The following is a 17,267-nucleotide window of genomic DNA, read 5'->3' on the forward strand; positions in this document are numbered from 1 at the left end:
GTGTTTTTTGCGGGATCAGTTCTCGTCTCTCTAGTCTTCATTTACCCAATTTTTGGGAGCATTTGGGTCAATTTTTTTCCATTTTTTTCTCGATTAACAAAATCAGTAATTCTGTTACTTTCTTTTTTAACGTTGTCCACCGTGCGGTATATATAATATATTAAATGAATTCTGCGGGTCCGTACGATTACTTTAATACTAAAATTCTATAGGGGTTTTTTTTTTTGCTACTTTTTCACACTATTTAAAAACAAGATGTATTTTATTATTGCTGAATTCAAAGACCTGGGTTTACACAGGGCGTATTCCCGCCGGAAATCCCGCGGTTTGGCCGCAGCAAAAACTGCGAGATTTCCGCCAGGAGAACCTCCGCGGAAAAACCCGCGGCGGCTTTGAAGCGGCCCGGCCGCTCACTTTTCCGCTGCGGCCAGCGCTCCCATAGAGGAGAGCGCGGCCGTGCCGGAAATAAAAAAAATAATAGACATGTTGCATATTCTGAAACCTGCCTGACTTAGCGCAGCGGATTGGCCATCCCGTGTGGACGAGATTTCTGAGAAATCTCGTCCACATGGCTGGCTAAGCCCGAGATTAGCGGCCGCAAGCGGATTTGCCACGGCGAAATTCCGCGCGGAATTTCCGCGGCAAATCCGCCCTGTGTGAACCCAGCCTAAAAATGTTTTCGGCAGTGGTGCTGGGTTGTTTTTTTTTTTGCAGGATGTTATACTTTTTGATGGTACCGTTTGGTGATCCATATGATGTTTTTTTGTGAGGCGAAATATGCAAAACTAGCTATTTTGAATGTTTGGTTTTTTTACTGCTTACAACATGTGGGTTCACTAATATAAGATTTTATGTGGATCATTACTAAAGTGGTGATACAAAATTTGTGGTACTCTTTTTTTTTTTTTACATGTTAAGGGAGGGGGAATGGTGGGGTTTAGACTTTATAAAAAAAAATTTTTCTATTCTATACTAATTTTTTTACTCTTTTTAAATTTTCTACTTTTGCCCCACTAGTGAACTTGAAGTTCATAACTTTAGATAAACTTGAACTTTGTATCTCAAAAAAGATCTAAAAGGCTCACCATCATCCTGGGCTTCAGTATACCCCTGCTCCTTGAGATCTTGGCGTGGGGTCTTGGCCAGTTGCACGTCTCAGCAGCAACAGACAATAAATCCAATACATGATAAAGTTGCCGGCTTCTACACGAGATTTCTCCTTTAATTCTTTACTTTAAACGTTCAACATCGGACGCATGTTAAAAGACGCAAGTGCTTGCTAGCAGGTAGCAGAGATTTGCGTCTTTTAACATGTATCCGATGTTGAACATTTGAAGTAAAGAATTAAAGGAGAAATCTCGTGCAGAAGCCGGCAACTTTATCACATAACTTCAGATAGTTTGTATAATACAACAGTATGGCTTTGCAGAAGAGGAGCCCGAGTACTGAACTGGCCTGCCTGCAATTCAGACCCTTCACTGATAGAAAACATGTGATGAATTTTGAGAAATCCAGCAAACATGACCCAGGACTGTAGATCAATGGTAGCCATAACCCGGTCCCCACTTTTTTGAGATGTGTTGCTGCCATCAATTTCTTAATTAGAAATTTTTTTATGGAATGGAAAAACATCTCACTTTCAAATTCTGAAATGGTGATTTTAGGAATATCAAATCTCCAAATCACTGCATTTTTACATTTTACACAGTGTTCGACTTTATTGAAATTGGGGTTGTATGTGAAAAAATGAGTCAGGCAACCCCCTTAAAGCATCCTTCTCCCACTGGAGGGGGCTTGAGCAAAAGGTTCCTACTGATAAAAGTGAAGGTGTTCTGTATCTGCTTGACTCTCAGTATGACCATCTACCTTTGCATCCAGCTTTCCTGAATTCTGCTTGTCCTGACCTTGGCCTAATTCTTGACTATGATTTGTTCAATTGCCGCCTGCCCTAACCTTCTGCATGTTTATCATACTGCATGAACTCCACTTGCCTTGACCTTGGCTTATTATACTGACTACGTCCCTACCTTTCCCTTTGGTACCTTCTATCGTTGCTTTTGGACCCATCTGGGTCAGCTGCCACAGTATTGAGAAAACACCAGGGAAAGTGACCAGGAGATTCCCTGCAGTGAAGGTCAGATCCCTCTAAAAAGGGGCTAAAGGGTGAAGACCAGTGAACCTGTTAGTGCAGCGCTCAGGGGTAGCCTGAAATCAAATCAGTCAGTGGCACACTGGGTTCACGCCTGCTGCGTTACAGTTCTCCTTTACACACCAGTGTCTCTGCTTTACAGAATACATACACCGAACCTGTCTGCATTAGATGGTCTCTGTGAGTTATACGGGAAAGGAAGGTGGCATCTTCTATTCAGGGCACCCCAACCAGAGTAACCTTGGTCTGAGGGACCAAACACATTGGTACACAGCTGGCACACTGACTTGGCACATGGCAGCTGTGATAAATGCTCTATTACTGCAGGTATAATGAGAATCCCTCCTCCTCATTAATAATAATGACCAGTCACAGCTGCAGGCAGACCGCCCCTAGACTGACGGACACCAGCCGCACCCACCTGGTATTGAAGTAGGCACTGTGAAGGTAGAAGTACTGCTGAAGTAATATATAAGACAAGAATGGGGCAACATTCATCTCCCAAAACTCCAGCGATCGGTCTCCTTACTTCCAAGACGCTTACAGACTGTTGTAAAAAGAGGAGGGGGTGCTACACAGTAGTAGACATGGCCTAGGCCAACTTTTTTGAGATGGGTTGTTGCCATCAATTTCAAAATTTTTTTTTTCTTTAAATGAAATGCAAAAATGTCTCACTTTCACCTTCTGATATGTGTTATATGTGAATAAAACATGGTGATATGAGATTTCTGAAGCCTTGCATCTTTCTACTTTGCATTTCACTACATTTTACACAGCATCCCAACCTTTTTGAACCTGGGGTTGTATGTGAAAAAAATGAGTTAGACAACCCTTTAAAGCACCTTCCCCCACTCGAGTAGGCCTGAGTAATAAGGTCCCTAGTGATAAAAGTGAAGGTATTCTGTATCTGCTTCACTCTCAGTATGACCCTGTGCCTTTGTATCCAGCTTTCCTGAATTCTGCTTCTCCTGACCTTGGCCTAATTCTTGACTATAATTTATCAAATTGCCACCTGCCCTAACCTTCTGCCTGTTTACCATACTGCATGAACTCCAGATGCCTTGACCTTGGCCTGTTATACCGACTACGTCCCTGCCTTTATGTTCAGTATCTTGTTTTGTTGCCTTTGGACCGGTCTGGGTCAGCTGTCACTGTACTGAGACTACTTCTTGGGAAGTGACCAGGAGATTCCCTGCAGTGAAGGCCAGATCCCTCTAAAAAGGGGCTAAAAGGTGGAGACCAGGGAACCCGTTAGTGGAGCCCTCAGGGTAGGTCAAAGTCAAGTTGGTCAGTGACACACTGGGTCCATGCCTGCTGCGCTACAGTTCTCCTGTACGCACCGATGTCTCTGGTTTACAGAATGGGTTCTCCTGCATACAGACTGGGCTGCTCTGTATACACCGGGCTTATCTACATTAGATGGTCCCTGTGAGTTATTTGGAGAAGGAAGGTGTCATCCCCTATTCAGGGCACCCCTAAACAGAGTGACCTTGGTCTGAGGGACCCAAAACATTGGTACACAACTGGCACATTGACTTGGCACAAGAGTGCTGTGATAAATACTCCATTACTGCAGAAGTAATGCGAATACCTCCTCCTCAATAATGACCAGTGACAGCAGCAGCCAGACCACCCCTAGACTGACGGACACCAGCCGCACTCACCTGGTATTGTAGTAGGTACTGTGGAGGTAGAAGTACTGCTGAAGACATGATCTGTAGAATAATCCATTAATAATGATGACAGAGCATGAAATGCAAATATAACTATTGTAGCAGGGTGAGAGGTGAAGTGAGGGACGGAAGGTATATATCGCGAAGGTTACAAGTATCCGTGATGTAGATCCGGTCCATTCCTCAATCTGGTGCGGCGTTCCACCTGAGCAGGACAGGTGCTAGATTTTATCTAATCATGCTCTTGGATGGTATGTTTGTATTGGTTATGGGGTGTGTCTTGTCTGTATATTAAGATATGTATGTGCACTATGTCATTGAACTTGACAAAGACCACAGACATTTAGTGGTTGAAACGTTGTATGTGCTGGGTGGATTAAAGCTTTCTCTTTGAAATCATCTCCTTGGATGCGGCTTCACTTTCATCACATGTTGGTTTACGTTTTCTCCGGGACTTTGGATCAAGAACCGGTTACAGAAGCGTGCATATCCTGCCCGGTGGTTTCCTCCCTCCTATTGATAGAGGTATTGTGTGTGCTGTTGCCATTCCAATTGTCTGCAGTGTACTGAGACTACTTCTGGGGAAGTGACCAGGAGATTTCCTGCAGCGAGGGTCAGATCCCTCTAAAATGGGGCTAAAAGGTGGAGACTAGGGAACCTGTTAGTGAAGCCCTCAGGGTATACCAAAGTCAAGTTAGTCAGTGACACACTGTGTCCATGTCTGCTGCGCTACAGTTCTCCTGTACGCACCGGTGTCTTTACAGAATGGGTTCTCCTGCATACAGACTGGCGCTGCCCTGTATATACCGGGCTTGTCTGCATTAGATGGTCCCTGTAAGTTAATTGATGGAAGGTGGCATCCTCTATTCAAGGCACCCCTAAACAGAGTGACCTTGGTCTGAGGGACCCAACACATAGGTACACAGCTGGCACATTGACTTGGCACATGGCTGCTGTGGTAAATACACCATTACTGCAGGTATAATGAGAATCCCTCCTCCTCATTAATGACCAATGACAGCTGCAGCCAGACCACCCCTAGACTGACGGACACCAGCCGCACTCACCTGGCATTGTAGTAGGTACTGTGGAGGTAGAAGTACTGCTGAAGACATGATCTGTAGAAGAATAATCCATTAATAATGATGACAGAGCATGAAATGCAAATATAACTATGTGAACCCCTCCCCACTGCTCACATGCGCCCCCATCTGTGTTTAATAAAACAACATTCACAAGATTGTGTAACTATGACTACATAAGCAAAGTCCTCCGGCACGTAATCTGTTATACATTTATAAAAATGGAGAAAAGGAAAAAAGTGCAGCAAGTCAACAGTGTGTGTATTCATACAGATACATTATTTATAATATATATTGTAGCAGGGTGAGAGGTGAAGTGAGGGACGGAAGGTATATATCGCGGAGGTTACTAGTATCCGTGATATAGATCCGCTCCATTCCTCAATCTGGTGCGGCGTTCCACCTGAGCAGGACAGGTGCTGGATATAAATTGGTGCAGCTGACCAGTTCAGGGGAGAGGTCCTGTGTGAGAGCCCTGAGCTGGAGACACTGCACCTCGCTGCAGGGAAGGTTTGCTGTGGCTATGCCTATTTGAAACCAAAGGACTTTTGTGTCGATTATTACTGGACTGCTGATTTAAAAGGACTGTCCTTCTATCTTTTGCTATCTGGAGACTATCAGTACTTTGCTGTGTTCTGCAAGGCTGAATAAAAGACAAGACACTCAACATTTGGTTGTGGCCTGGTGTGTTTCCCCCTGCACTGCTATATATATATATATATATATATATATAAAATATACACACACACCTGCACTCTGTATGTCTACAGTCTATTGTACAATTTACAATTTGTGTGAATGGTATGGCAGTACAATTGCTATGGAACTCCTTGGTGGTGGCACTGTTTGGGTGTATGGTGTGGTGGCATTATTAGGTGAGCAGCGGTACTATCTATGTGTATAGTATGCTGATGCTCTTTATCTACAGTATACAGCAATGGAACTTAAAGGGGTTCTATGAATTGTAGCTTTTCTGTAAAACCCAGCTCCCCTTGTGCGAACATAACATATAAGTATATACTCACCTCTCCCGCCTCCCGCTGTGTCCAGCAGCAGTGTGCTTGTTTACAGACTGCTGACCCACCGGCTTACGGGATATCACAGGCGCTGCAGCCAATGACAGAGCTCAGCCATCGATCACTTAGCTCTATTATTGGCTGCAGAGCCTGTGACGTCCCAAAAACATGCTGGGGAAGCCTGTAAATATGACGTAGGAGGGAGGACCCTAAACGCCAGCACGGAATACAGCGGGGAGAGGTGAGTATATGATTATACATTATGTTAGTACATGGGGAGCTGTGTTTTACAGAAATACTACAACCCCTTTAAGTGCACAGAGGAACTATTTGCGTGCTTTATGACAACACTATTTACATGTGTGGTACAGTGCACAGTACAGCATTACTATTTATGCATACAGTATAGTGGTGCCATTCACGCATATAATATGATAGTTCTAGTTATGAGTAAGGTGGTGTTATTTGCCTGTACACTATAGTAGTAGCATTTACAGCATGTGTACCATACAACAGTACCATAGGCGACCTGTCAGGGGTCGCCGAGGTCGCAATGGCGTCCCAGCCCCTGCGCCGAGGGGGCCCAGAGGCTGCTTTCCGCCATATACAAGTGCACATGCAGTGCCTTCCCGGGCAGCTGCGTGATTGCTTTGGTGCGGCAAACAGAGCGACCAACCGAAGCACATGTGTTTTTCTTAATTGTGGTTAAAAAGTTCCACAACAAACAGGAACACACCCTAAGACCACTCTCACACGTATTCAGAAAACGCAGTTTGAAATCGTGGCATTTTTACCAAAATTTTGAATGATAGTTTGAACACATGGTACACAGTTTGACAGCGCTTTTTAATGCACCCCATCATTGTGATGGGTGAGGGGGTGCAATAAAAAACACAAAAAAGCATAAATAGAACAGACAGCTCTCAAAAATCGTAGCGTTAGAAACACCACGTTTGAGCGCAGGTATGAGTAACCCCATTAAAACCATTAGGAGCGTTGTATGGCGGTTAGCCCGGCGCTCAAGACGCCGTGCTAATAGCAGTAAAAAGCGGTGTTTGTATGAGAATGGCCTACGGGGCTACAAACAAATTTTCATGTATTGTAGTAAATGAGTCATGTTTGCGAAGATTACGTAAAGGGGCAGATCATATATGGAAATTCGTTTTGCAGATGTATGCAGCACGGTTTATGTATGGGTACGGGACGGTGTGGCCTGCGCTGGACTTTTGTAACCCGGGACCCTGAGCCTTTAGGCACGCCCCTGAACAATACTACTTATGTGTAAAATACAGGAATAAGATAGAACAGGACTATTCATGTATGTGGCACTGTGGCACTATACATTGTGACAGGCACTATCAATGCTGAGCAGTATATAGGGGTTTTAGAACAACATATGCTTCATCCAGACAACGTCGCTCTCAGGGAAGGACTTGCATATTTCAGCAAGACAATACTAAACATACTGCACCCATCACAACAGCATGACTTCTGGGAAGAAAAGTCTGCGTTCTGAACCGGCCGCCTGCAGTAAGAGTCGGAGATGATGGGCCTTTCACCAATAGAAAATATTTGGCGCATTATGAAACAAAAAATATCTGGTAAACAAGACCCCGGACTGCTGAGCCGCTGGGATCCTACATCAGACCGAATGGGGCAACATTCATCCCCAAAACTCCAGCGATCGGTCTCTGCACTTCCCAGACGCTTACAGAATGTTGTAAAAAGAGGAGGCGATGCTACAACTTTTTTGAGATGTGTTGTTGCCATTAATTTTTAAATTATTATTTTTTTAATGAAATGCACAAATGTCTCACTTTTGCCTTCTGATATGTGTAATATGTTCTGTTGTGAATAAAACATGGTGATGTGAGATTTCTGAATCCTTGCATCTTTTTTCTTTGCATTTCTTTACATTTTACACAGCATGCCAACCTTTTTGAATCGGGGGTTGTATGTGAAAAAAAAAAAAAAGAGTCAGACCACCCCTTTAAAGCACCCTTCCCCCACAGGAGTGGGCCGAAATACTAAGGTCCCTAGTGATAAAAGTGAAGGTGTTCTGTATCTGCGTGACTCTCGTTATGACCCTCTGCCTTTGTACCCAGCTTTCCTAAATTCTGCTTAACCTGACCTTGGCTTAATTCTTGACTATAATTTGTCTAATTGCCACCTGCCCCAACCTTCTGCCTGTTTACCATACTACATGAACTCCACCTGCCTTGACCATGGCCTGTTATACTTGCCTTTACCTTCGGTACCTTGTTTTGTTGTCTTTGGACCCGTCTGGGTCAGCTGCCCCGTACTGAGACTACTTCAACATGTGATGAAAGTGAAGCAGCATCCAAGGAGATGATTTCAAAGAGAAAGCTTTAACCCCTTGAGTGGCGGGTTTCCTACCACCCTGTCGTGCCCACCAGGGTAGGTTTTTTAAAATGGTCTAATCATTGAATTTCAACTAATTTTGCAGTTGCGTCTCAAGAGCCATAACTTTTTCATTTCTCCATTGACATGGCCATATAAGGGCTTGTTTTTTGCGGGACAAGTTGGGATTTTTTAAACAGGGAGGATGAAAAAGGAAAAAAAGGGGCCATGTCATTAAGGGGTTAAATAATGTATTAACTTCCTTCTCTGGGTCATTAGGACGCATGGATACCACATGTGTGATTGTATTTTTTATTTTTTTATTTTTTTTATTTTTTGTTCCTTTAGGGGACTTCCACAGGGACCCATCAGGACCCCTGATCACATTCTGGGGGTCCGATGGTGACAGCCCTTTACATGCTGCAGTGACAGCCCTTTACATGCTGCAGTCACATAGACTTCCGCATGTAAAGGGTTAACACAGCAGAGATCGGAGGTTTTCTCTGATCTCTGCTGTAAGAGCTGGTACCTAGCTGTCCTCTGACAGCCAAGCACCAAGCTCTCCCTGCAACAGAGACCATCGGCTTGCTTCTGACAAGCCGATGGTCTCTATGGCAACCTGTAAACAAAGCAGGAGATTGCCGGTATATCGGCAATATCTTCTGCTGGTTTTTCAAAGCCCTTGCTTTGTTCTCTGTGGGTCTGTGCAGGCAGAGCACACTGTCACAGCTTGTGGCATTTTGCTCTGCAGCTCCCATAGTGATACATAGCCCGTAAATCTTCCGGGCTATATCACTATCGGCAGTGGAGCTCGTCCCGGAAAATTTCCGGGCGTGCCACTCAAGGGGTTAATCCACCCAGGACATACAACGTTTCAACCACTAAATGTCTCTGGTCTTTGTCAAGTTCAATGACATAGTGCACATACACATCTTAACCCTTTCCAATCCACTGATGTCTAAAGACATTCTGATTGAAGGCTGTACAGCTTCTGATGTCGGAAGACGTCCGGCAGGGTATTCTTACTGTATATTACTGGCCGCTCTGTTGTCGGGGGCCTCTCCGGCATGTCACATACTGCAGTACTGGCTCTAGCCAGCAGGTGGCGGCATTGTAAAATGGCAGAAAGAGAAAGCCCCCTAGGAAACTCTAAATCTAAAATTGGATTGCAAAGGGTTAATATACAGACAAGACACACCCCTTAACCAATACAAACATACCATCTAAGAGCATAATTAGATAAAATCACATTAAAGTATAGAGCAAACCTGATAATTGGACGGACCGGGATGGGGGCCCTGGCACACATTCCACCCCTCACGCTAACCTGGCAAGGTAAATCTGTAATTGCCGCCTGAAACCTGAGTCCCTGCATGAGTAGTGCGCAGGCGCGGGAGTATATCGCACTATCACGGTGATTCGGGAAGACTAACAGGAAGGAAGCTCGCCATCGCAGGCCCGTCTACAATGCGCATGCACGGCAAGTACGTCCGTACGGCTCCCCTACGTAGGATCACTATGACAACCAGCCGATGCCCGCGCATGCGTGGACAGTCCCATCAAGCAGTCTAATGAATGGGACCAGAAGTCTCTATCCTGCAGCATGGATGCGTCTATATAAAAGACTAGCAGGATCGTCACCATAAGGTGAACGGAAGATTACGCCCCTGTAGAGGTCACCCAGCGCTAGAATTGGGCTAGCATATCATGTGAAAAAGGCAATCTCCCTCCATCGGGCAGGCTACAACCTTATTATGTACTAATGTACAGTTAAATAGCACAGCTAGATAAATAGCACTAAGTGAAAATTCTCTATATAGACTACATCCCACTTCGGCTGTCATCAAAAACCTCTAGTATATAATTACATGTCAAGCCAACGCTGCAGCAATTCAAAAATCAATCAAAGGAGTAAAGGGGCCCGAAATATAATGCAATACTTTATTACATTCAAAAAATGCAAATAGTGCAAATCCTATCTGGCGTAGCTACACTCCTAATATAAATAAAGAGCTTCCTTCCTGTTAGTCTTCCCGAATCACCGCGATATACTCCCACGCCTGCGCACTACTCACGCAGGGACGCAGATTTCAGGCGGCAATTATAGATTTACCTTGCCAGGTTAGCGTGAGGGGCGGAATGTGTGCCAGGGCCCCCATCCCGGTCCGTCCAATCACCAGGTTCGTTCTATACATTAATGTGATTTTATCTAATTATGCTCTTAGATGGTATGTTTGTATTGGTTATGGGGTGTGTCTTGTCTGTATATTAAGATGTGTATGTGCACTATGTCATTGAACTTGACAAAGACCACAGACATTTAGTGGTTGAAACGTTGTATGTGCTGGGTGGATTAAAGCTTTCTCTTTGAAATCATCTCCTTGGATGCGGCTTCACTTTCATCACATTAGTTTACGTTTTCTCCGGGACTTTGGATCAAGAACCGGTTACAGAAGCGTGCATATACTGCCCGGTGGTTTCCTCCCTCCTATTGATAGAGGTATTGTGTGTGCTGTTGCCATTCCAATTGTCTGCAGTGTACGGAGACTACTTCTGGGGAAGTGACCAGGAGATTTCCTGCAGCGAGGGTCAGATCCCTCTAAAAAGGGGGTAAAAGGTGGAGACTAGGGAACCTGTTAGTGAAGCCCTCAGGGTATACCAAAGTCAAGTTGGTCAGTGACACACTGGGTCCATGCCTGCTGCACTACAGTTCTCCTGTACGCACCGGTGCCTCTGATTTACAGAACGGGTTCTCCTGCATACAGACTGGCGCTGCCCTGTATATACCGGGCTTGTCTGCATTAGATGGTCCCTGTCAGTTAATTGATGGAAGGTGGCATCCTCTATTCAGGGCACCCCTAAACAGAGTGACCTTGGCCTGAGAGACCCAACACATAGGTACACAGATGGCACACTGACTTGGCACATGGCTGCTGTGGTAAATACACCATTACTGCAGGTATAATGAGAATCCCTCCTCCTCATTAATGACCAATGACAGCTGCAGCCAGACCACCCCTAGACTGACGGACACCAGCCGCACTCACCTGGCGTTGTAGTAGGTACTGTGGAGGTGGCAGGACTGGTAGAGACATGATCTGTAGAAGAATAATCCATTAATAATGTTGGCAGAGCATGAAACTGCACATATAACTATGTGAACCCCTCCTCACTGCTCACATGCGCCCCCATCTGGGTTTAATAAAACAACATTCACAAGATTGTGTAAATATGACAAAATAAGCAAAGGGGCTACAAGTGAGGAGAAACTACTGGTGGTACCGGCGATCCGTCCTCCACCACGCAATGTGGTATACATTTATGAAAATGGAGAAAAAGAAAAAAGTGCAGCAAGTCAACAGTGTGAGTATTCATATAGATACATCATATATGTACACACACACATATACACTCCTCATGTCTACAGTTTATCGTACAATTTGTGTGAATGGTATGGCAGTACAATTGCTATGGAACTACTTGGTGGAGGCACTGTTTGGGTGTATGGTGTGGTGGCATTATTAGGTGAGCAGCGGTACTATCTATGTGTATAGTATGCTGATGCTCTTTATATACAGTATACAGCAATGGAACCTAAAGGGGTTCTATGAATTGTAGCTTTTCTGTAAAATCCAGCTCCCCTTGTGCTAACATAACATATAAGTATATACTCACCTCTTCTTGCTTACAGGCTGCAGACCTGCCGGCTTACAGGATGTCACAGGCGCTGCAGCCAATGACAGAGCTCAGCCATCGATCACTTAGCTCTATTATTGGCTGCAGAGCCTGTGACGTCCCGAAAACAAGCTGGGGAAGCCTGTAAATATGAGGTCAGAGAGAAGAACCGGAGCACCAATGCGGAACACACTGGGAGCGGGGAGAGGTGAGTATATGATTATATGTTATGTTAGTACATGGGGAGCTGCGTTTTACAGAAATACTACAACCCCTTTAAGTGCACAGAGGATCTATTTGTGTGCCATGTGACAACACTATTTACATGTGTGGTATAGTGCACAGTACAGCATTACTATTTATGCGTACAGTATAGTGGTGCCATTCAGGCACACGGTATGACAGTTCTAGTTATGAGTAAGGTATGGTGGTGCTATTTACATGTACATTACAGTAGTACCATTTACTGCATATGTACCATACAACAGTACTATTTATGCATAGAATACAGGAATGGGATAGAACAGGACTATTCATGTATGTGGTACAGCGGCACTACAGATTACACATCATGACAGGCACTATCAGTGCTGAGCAGTATATAGGGGTTTTAGAACTACATCTGCTCCATCCAGACAACATCTCTTTCAGGGAAGGACTTGTATATTTCAGCAAGACAATGGTAAGCATAGTGCACCCATCACAACAGCATGACTTCCGGGAAGAAAAGTCTGGGTTCTGACCCGGCCGCCGGCAGTAAGAGTCGGAGATGATGGACCTTTCACCAATAGAAAACACTTGACACATTATGAAACAAAAAATATCTGGTAAACAAGACCCCGGACTGCTGAGCCGCTGGGATCCTACATCAGACAAGAATGGGACAACATTCATCTCCCAAAACTGCGGATCCTGCAGGGACGGCTTCCATTGATGAAGTGCCGCGGATCTCGCGGGAAAGCAGATTTGAAAAAAAAAATCCTGTACTGCGCATGTCCGACAGCGAGCCGTGGGAGCCATGTGCAGTGCAGCGAACCTGGAAGTGGAGGAATCCATGCGGATGCCGCTGCCGGGGAAATGCGGGTAAATGAAGCTCGCTGGTCACGCTGGATTCCATGAGGAATTCCCTGCACGGAATCTGACCCGCCCGTGGGCATGAAGCGTTAGTCAGTGACACACTGGATCCATGCCTGCTGCACTACAGCTCTCTTGTACACACCGGTGTCTCTGCTTTACAAAATGGGTTCTCCTGCATACAGACTGGCGCTGCCCTGTATTTCCTATTCAAGTAAATAACCTTGGTCTGAGGGACCCAACACATTGGCACACAGCTGGCACATTGACTTGGCACATGAGTGCTGTGATAAATACTCCATTACTGCAGGTATAATGAGAATCCCTCCTCCTCATTAATAATAATGACCAGTCACAGCTGCAGGCAGACCACCCCTAGACTGACGGACACCAGCCGCACCCACCTGGTTCTTTACTGGGCACTGTGAAGGTGGCAGAACTGTTGAAGGCCTCATTGCAGGCGACACACTTGTATAGTTGTGTTTTTTCCTCCTTATGCACGGTGATGTTGCACCGGTCAGACACATTGCGGTAATTTCCACTGTCCAATTTATACCATTTGCACTTTGCAGGAGCGGCGCCAGAGCAGGAGTAGACGCACTGCAGCGTAACATTATTCTCGACAGTCGTGTTACCGATCGTGACGCTACAAACAGGATCTGTAGAAGAATAATCCATTAATAATGTTGGCAGAGCATGAAACTGCACAAATAACTATGTGAACCCCTCCCCACTGCTCACATGCGCCCCCATCTGTGTTTCATAAAACAACATTCACAAGATTGTGTAAATATGACAAACATAGCAAAGGGGCTTCAAGTGAGGAGAAAAAAATGGCGCTACCAGCGAGCAGTCCTCCGCCATGTAATCTGTTATATCTAATACTAGTAATTATTAGGACATTATAGTACCAGTGTTTCTTGTGGCGTAATACCCCACACAGCTCTGCTACATAGTACATGCGTGCACACACACACACAGCTCTGCTACATGGTACATGCATTATGATCCCCACACCTCACACACACAGCAGCTTGATTACCACACAAGACAAACACAGCTTGGCTCCTCCCACAGCAGTGACATCACCACAGGTCCTTCAGCCCACCGGATCTCTGTGGTGGAGGTAGGTCAGTGTGTTCTGTCAGGACTGCTGAATTGTGTCTGACATAATAGCGGTTTAGTTGTATTCTCATTTTGTTATTTTTGTTCTCCCCTTTTCAAGAGCCCTAACTGTGTTGTTCTTCTGTCGGTCAGACTCAGTGTTTTATATATGTTGTAGGACCTTCAATGATGTCACCTGGGGCCGCAGCAATGACATCACCAGGGATGAATCACACACACACACACACACACACACACAGACAAGTTAGTAGTTGGATAAATAAGCCTACATGCTTTTTCTTACACCACACTTTGATCCCTTTGCTTTAACTTTGGTGTCTGATTTTAGTGTCATTAGATGAGGAACAGGCTCACCAGCGCCGTAAAATCATTAAATTTCAGTTTAATAGCTCCAGCGAGCAGTCCAAGCAGTCCGGCGAGGTGAAAGTTACATTGTAATGTCTATGGCAGTGCTGCTGTGTCAGCGCGCGCGAGAGTGTTTAGCGTTGCGTTGCTAAACAATGCTGATAGGAAGCCGTCGCCGGCAAACAGTGAGATGGTAATCAGTGCACAGGGGAGGGACAGTCAGTACCGCTACAAGAGGGAGGGGAGAGAAGGCAAAGAGTGCAACTGAATGTGAGGGGACAAGAGAAACAGCGGCACATGGCAAGCAGTGAATAGAGACGGAGACAGTCAGCAGAGAGACACAAAGAAAGACAGCAAGAGAGACAGACAGCGAGCCAGCCAGTCACACAGCGAGACAGTCAGACAGAGAGACAGACAGCCAGTGAGACAGAGAGAGATAGAAATGAGATAGAGAGACAGACCAGCTGCACACAACAGTGTTTGAATTGCGTAATCTGCGATCATCTTCCATGCGTACGATCCGCAGCATTCCGCATCAATTCAAACCCATGCAGCATCCGCATGTCCGCTCACACAAATCTTGCGAACGGCAAAAACATTTACAACCAATTTGCCCATCTTTTTATATATATATATACATACATACACATACACACTCCCTATATCTACAGTCTATTGTACAATTTGTGTGAATGGTATGGCAGTACAATTGATATGGAACTCCTTGGTGGAGGCACTGTTTGGGTGCATGGTGTAGTGGCATTATTAGGTGACCAGCGGTACTATCTATGTGTATAGTATGCTGATGCTCCTTATCTACAGTATACAGCAATGGAACCTAATGGGGTTCTCTGAATTGTAGCTCTTCTGTAAAACCCAGCTCTCCTTGTGCGAATATAACATATAAGTATATACTCACCTCTCCCGGCTCCCGCTGTGTCCAGCAGCAGTGTGCTTGTTTACAGGCTGCAGACCTGCCGGCTTACGGGATATCACAGGCACTGCAGCCAATGACAGAGCTCAGCGATCAATCACTCAACTCCATTATTGGCTGCAGAGCCTGTGACGTCCCGAAAACAAGCTGGGGAAGCCTGTAAATATGACGTAGGAGGGAGGACCCTAAACGCCAACACCGAACACGCTGGGAGCGGGGAGAGGTGAGTATTTTCTAATTTATGTTAGTGTTCCTTCCCAACTCTAATCTAGTAATCAGAATCATCTCTTGATCATCGACCCCTCTGAAGTAATCAGTGACAATTACATGTAACATTATTACACTAAAGAAAGGCGTCCAAGCCTCTCTTGGACTCATTTAGCGAGTTCACCATCACCACGTCCTTAGGCAGAGAGTTCAATAGTCTCACTGCTCTTACAGTAAAGAACCCCCTTTCTATGTCGGTGTAGAAACCTTAAGAAAGACATAAAGAATGCCCCCTTTTATAGTCACAGATCTTGATGTAAATAGATGGGCATATAGACATCCCATAAATAGGCTGGGGAAGCCTATAAATGTGACAGCAGAGGGGAGACCTGGAACAGCGACGAGGGCCACAGCAGAGCAGGGAGAGGTGAGTATATGCTTATATGCTCCCTGTCCTACTGACTGCAATTCCTGCTAAGGGCACATGTGGTAAGGGCTGGGGTAAGATCCGCGGATAAAGATCCCATCAGGGGACAAATCCGGGGACTTTAGTTATGTAATTTCATCTTCTGTTACGGATACGATCCGAAGGGAAAATGACACTTGAACTTTTTACTTTTATCTTTTTTAACTTTCCATGATCATCGTTATCTGATGGATAACAGTAATTATTTGACCGGAAACCGCATACAGACATCTCCCTGCAATTGGCTATCTTTACAGCTGGGTGCAGGCAGATTTTAAATTTGCCGGGCTCTCCATCCTTCTGCACATGCGCAGAAGCCCGCGGCAGGTGCAGATCGCCACGGGACATCACGGAGGACGGGGGTGAGTATTTTCAGCTACCTTCATGGATTTGATTTATGAGGGCAGCTGAAACTTTAACTTTTTTAAACTTTTTTTTTAATTTTTCCGTGATCACCGGTATCCATTGGATGGCTCCTACCGGTAGTAAACTGATCAGTGTGCTTATGGTCTGATGAGCCATACAGAAATCATGAAGGGGCGCACCAACTATTAGTAAAAGTGATGAACAGATGCCAGCTCAGCACTCACCGTCCACAAGTAGTCTGAAGATTGTGTCCTCTAATGTACCCCCGACTAAAACCGCAGCTCTGTATGTTCCACTGTCTGCCGGAGACACATTCTTGACGATGAGTGTCCTTTGTGGTAGATCTACGATACATCTGCCCTGACAAGTGTAGTAGAATGGATCCCTCCCCTCTTCCACTTCTACGATTTTACTGCTATAATTGAACCAATTGATCTCCAAGGGTCGGGCAGATGCTGCTGCTGTAAATGTTACTATGTTGCCAGGACATTCCTTAATCGGCTCCAAACCTGAAAAAAAATACAAATGATCACAAATATAACAAAAAACAATTCTAACAACCCCCAACAGATGAAAGTGATGAGTGAACCCAAGGCTGCATATTGTACAGGGTATTATTGTATCTTGTCACCCCCAGGAAGCTAGGGGTTTCACAGGGCTTGGATGCAGGAACGCCCCTGTAACACCCTTAGCTCCTGATTGGTGACTCTCAAAGTTTCTAGCAGCACAGTGTGTAGTGATTTTTGCCTTGGCTGGACAGTTAGGGATTAGTGTACCTGTTAGCCGTACATTAT

General features: G+C 45.2%; 1 protein-coding gene across 3 annotated transcripts in view; it reads right to left on the bottom strand.

The window, feature by feature from the left end:
- Positions 1-17,267, bottom strand: part of LOC136625193 (uncharacterized) — a 78,669-nt gene that overhangs the window by 33,715 nt on the left and 27,687 nt on the right. Inside the window, exons 2-6 of one of the 3 annotated variants that reach the window (XM_066599211.1) lie at positions 16,698-16,982; positions 13,435-13,689; positions 11,329-11,379; positions 4,890-4,940; positions 3,814-3,864 (exon numbers count right to left, since the gene is read on the bottom strand). In XM_066599211.1, the coding sequence (XP_066455308.1) occupies positions 3,814-3,864; positions 4,890-4,940; positions 11,329-11,379; positions 13,435-13,689; positions 16,698-16,982 (693 nt within the window). The remainder of the gene's footprint in view (positions 1-3,813; positions 3,865-4,889; positions 4,941-11,328; positions 11,380-13,434; positions 13,690-16,697; positions 16,983-17,267) is intronic. The other 2 variants (XM_066599213.1, XM_066599212.1) reach the window with 2 other exon arrangements.

The sequence above is a fragment of the Eleutherodactylus coqui genome, chromosome 4, assembly GCF_035609145.1.
Source record: "Eleutherodactylus coqui strain aEleCoq1 chromosome 4, aEleCoq1.hap1, whole genome shotgun sequence".
Taxonomy (NCBI): Eukaryota; Metazoa; Chordata; class Amphibia; order Anura; family Eleutherodactylidae; genus Eleutherodactylus; species Eleutherodactylus coqui.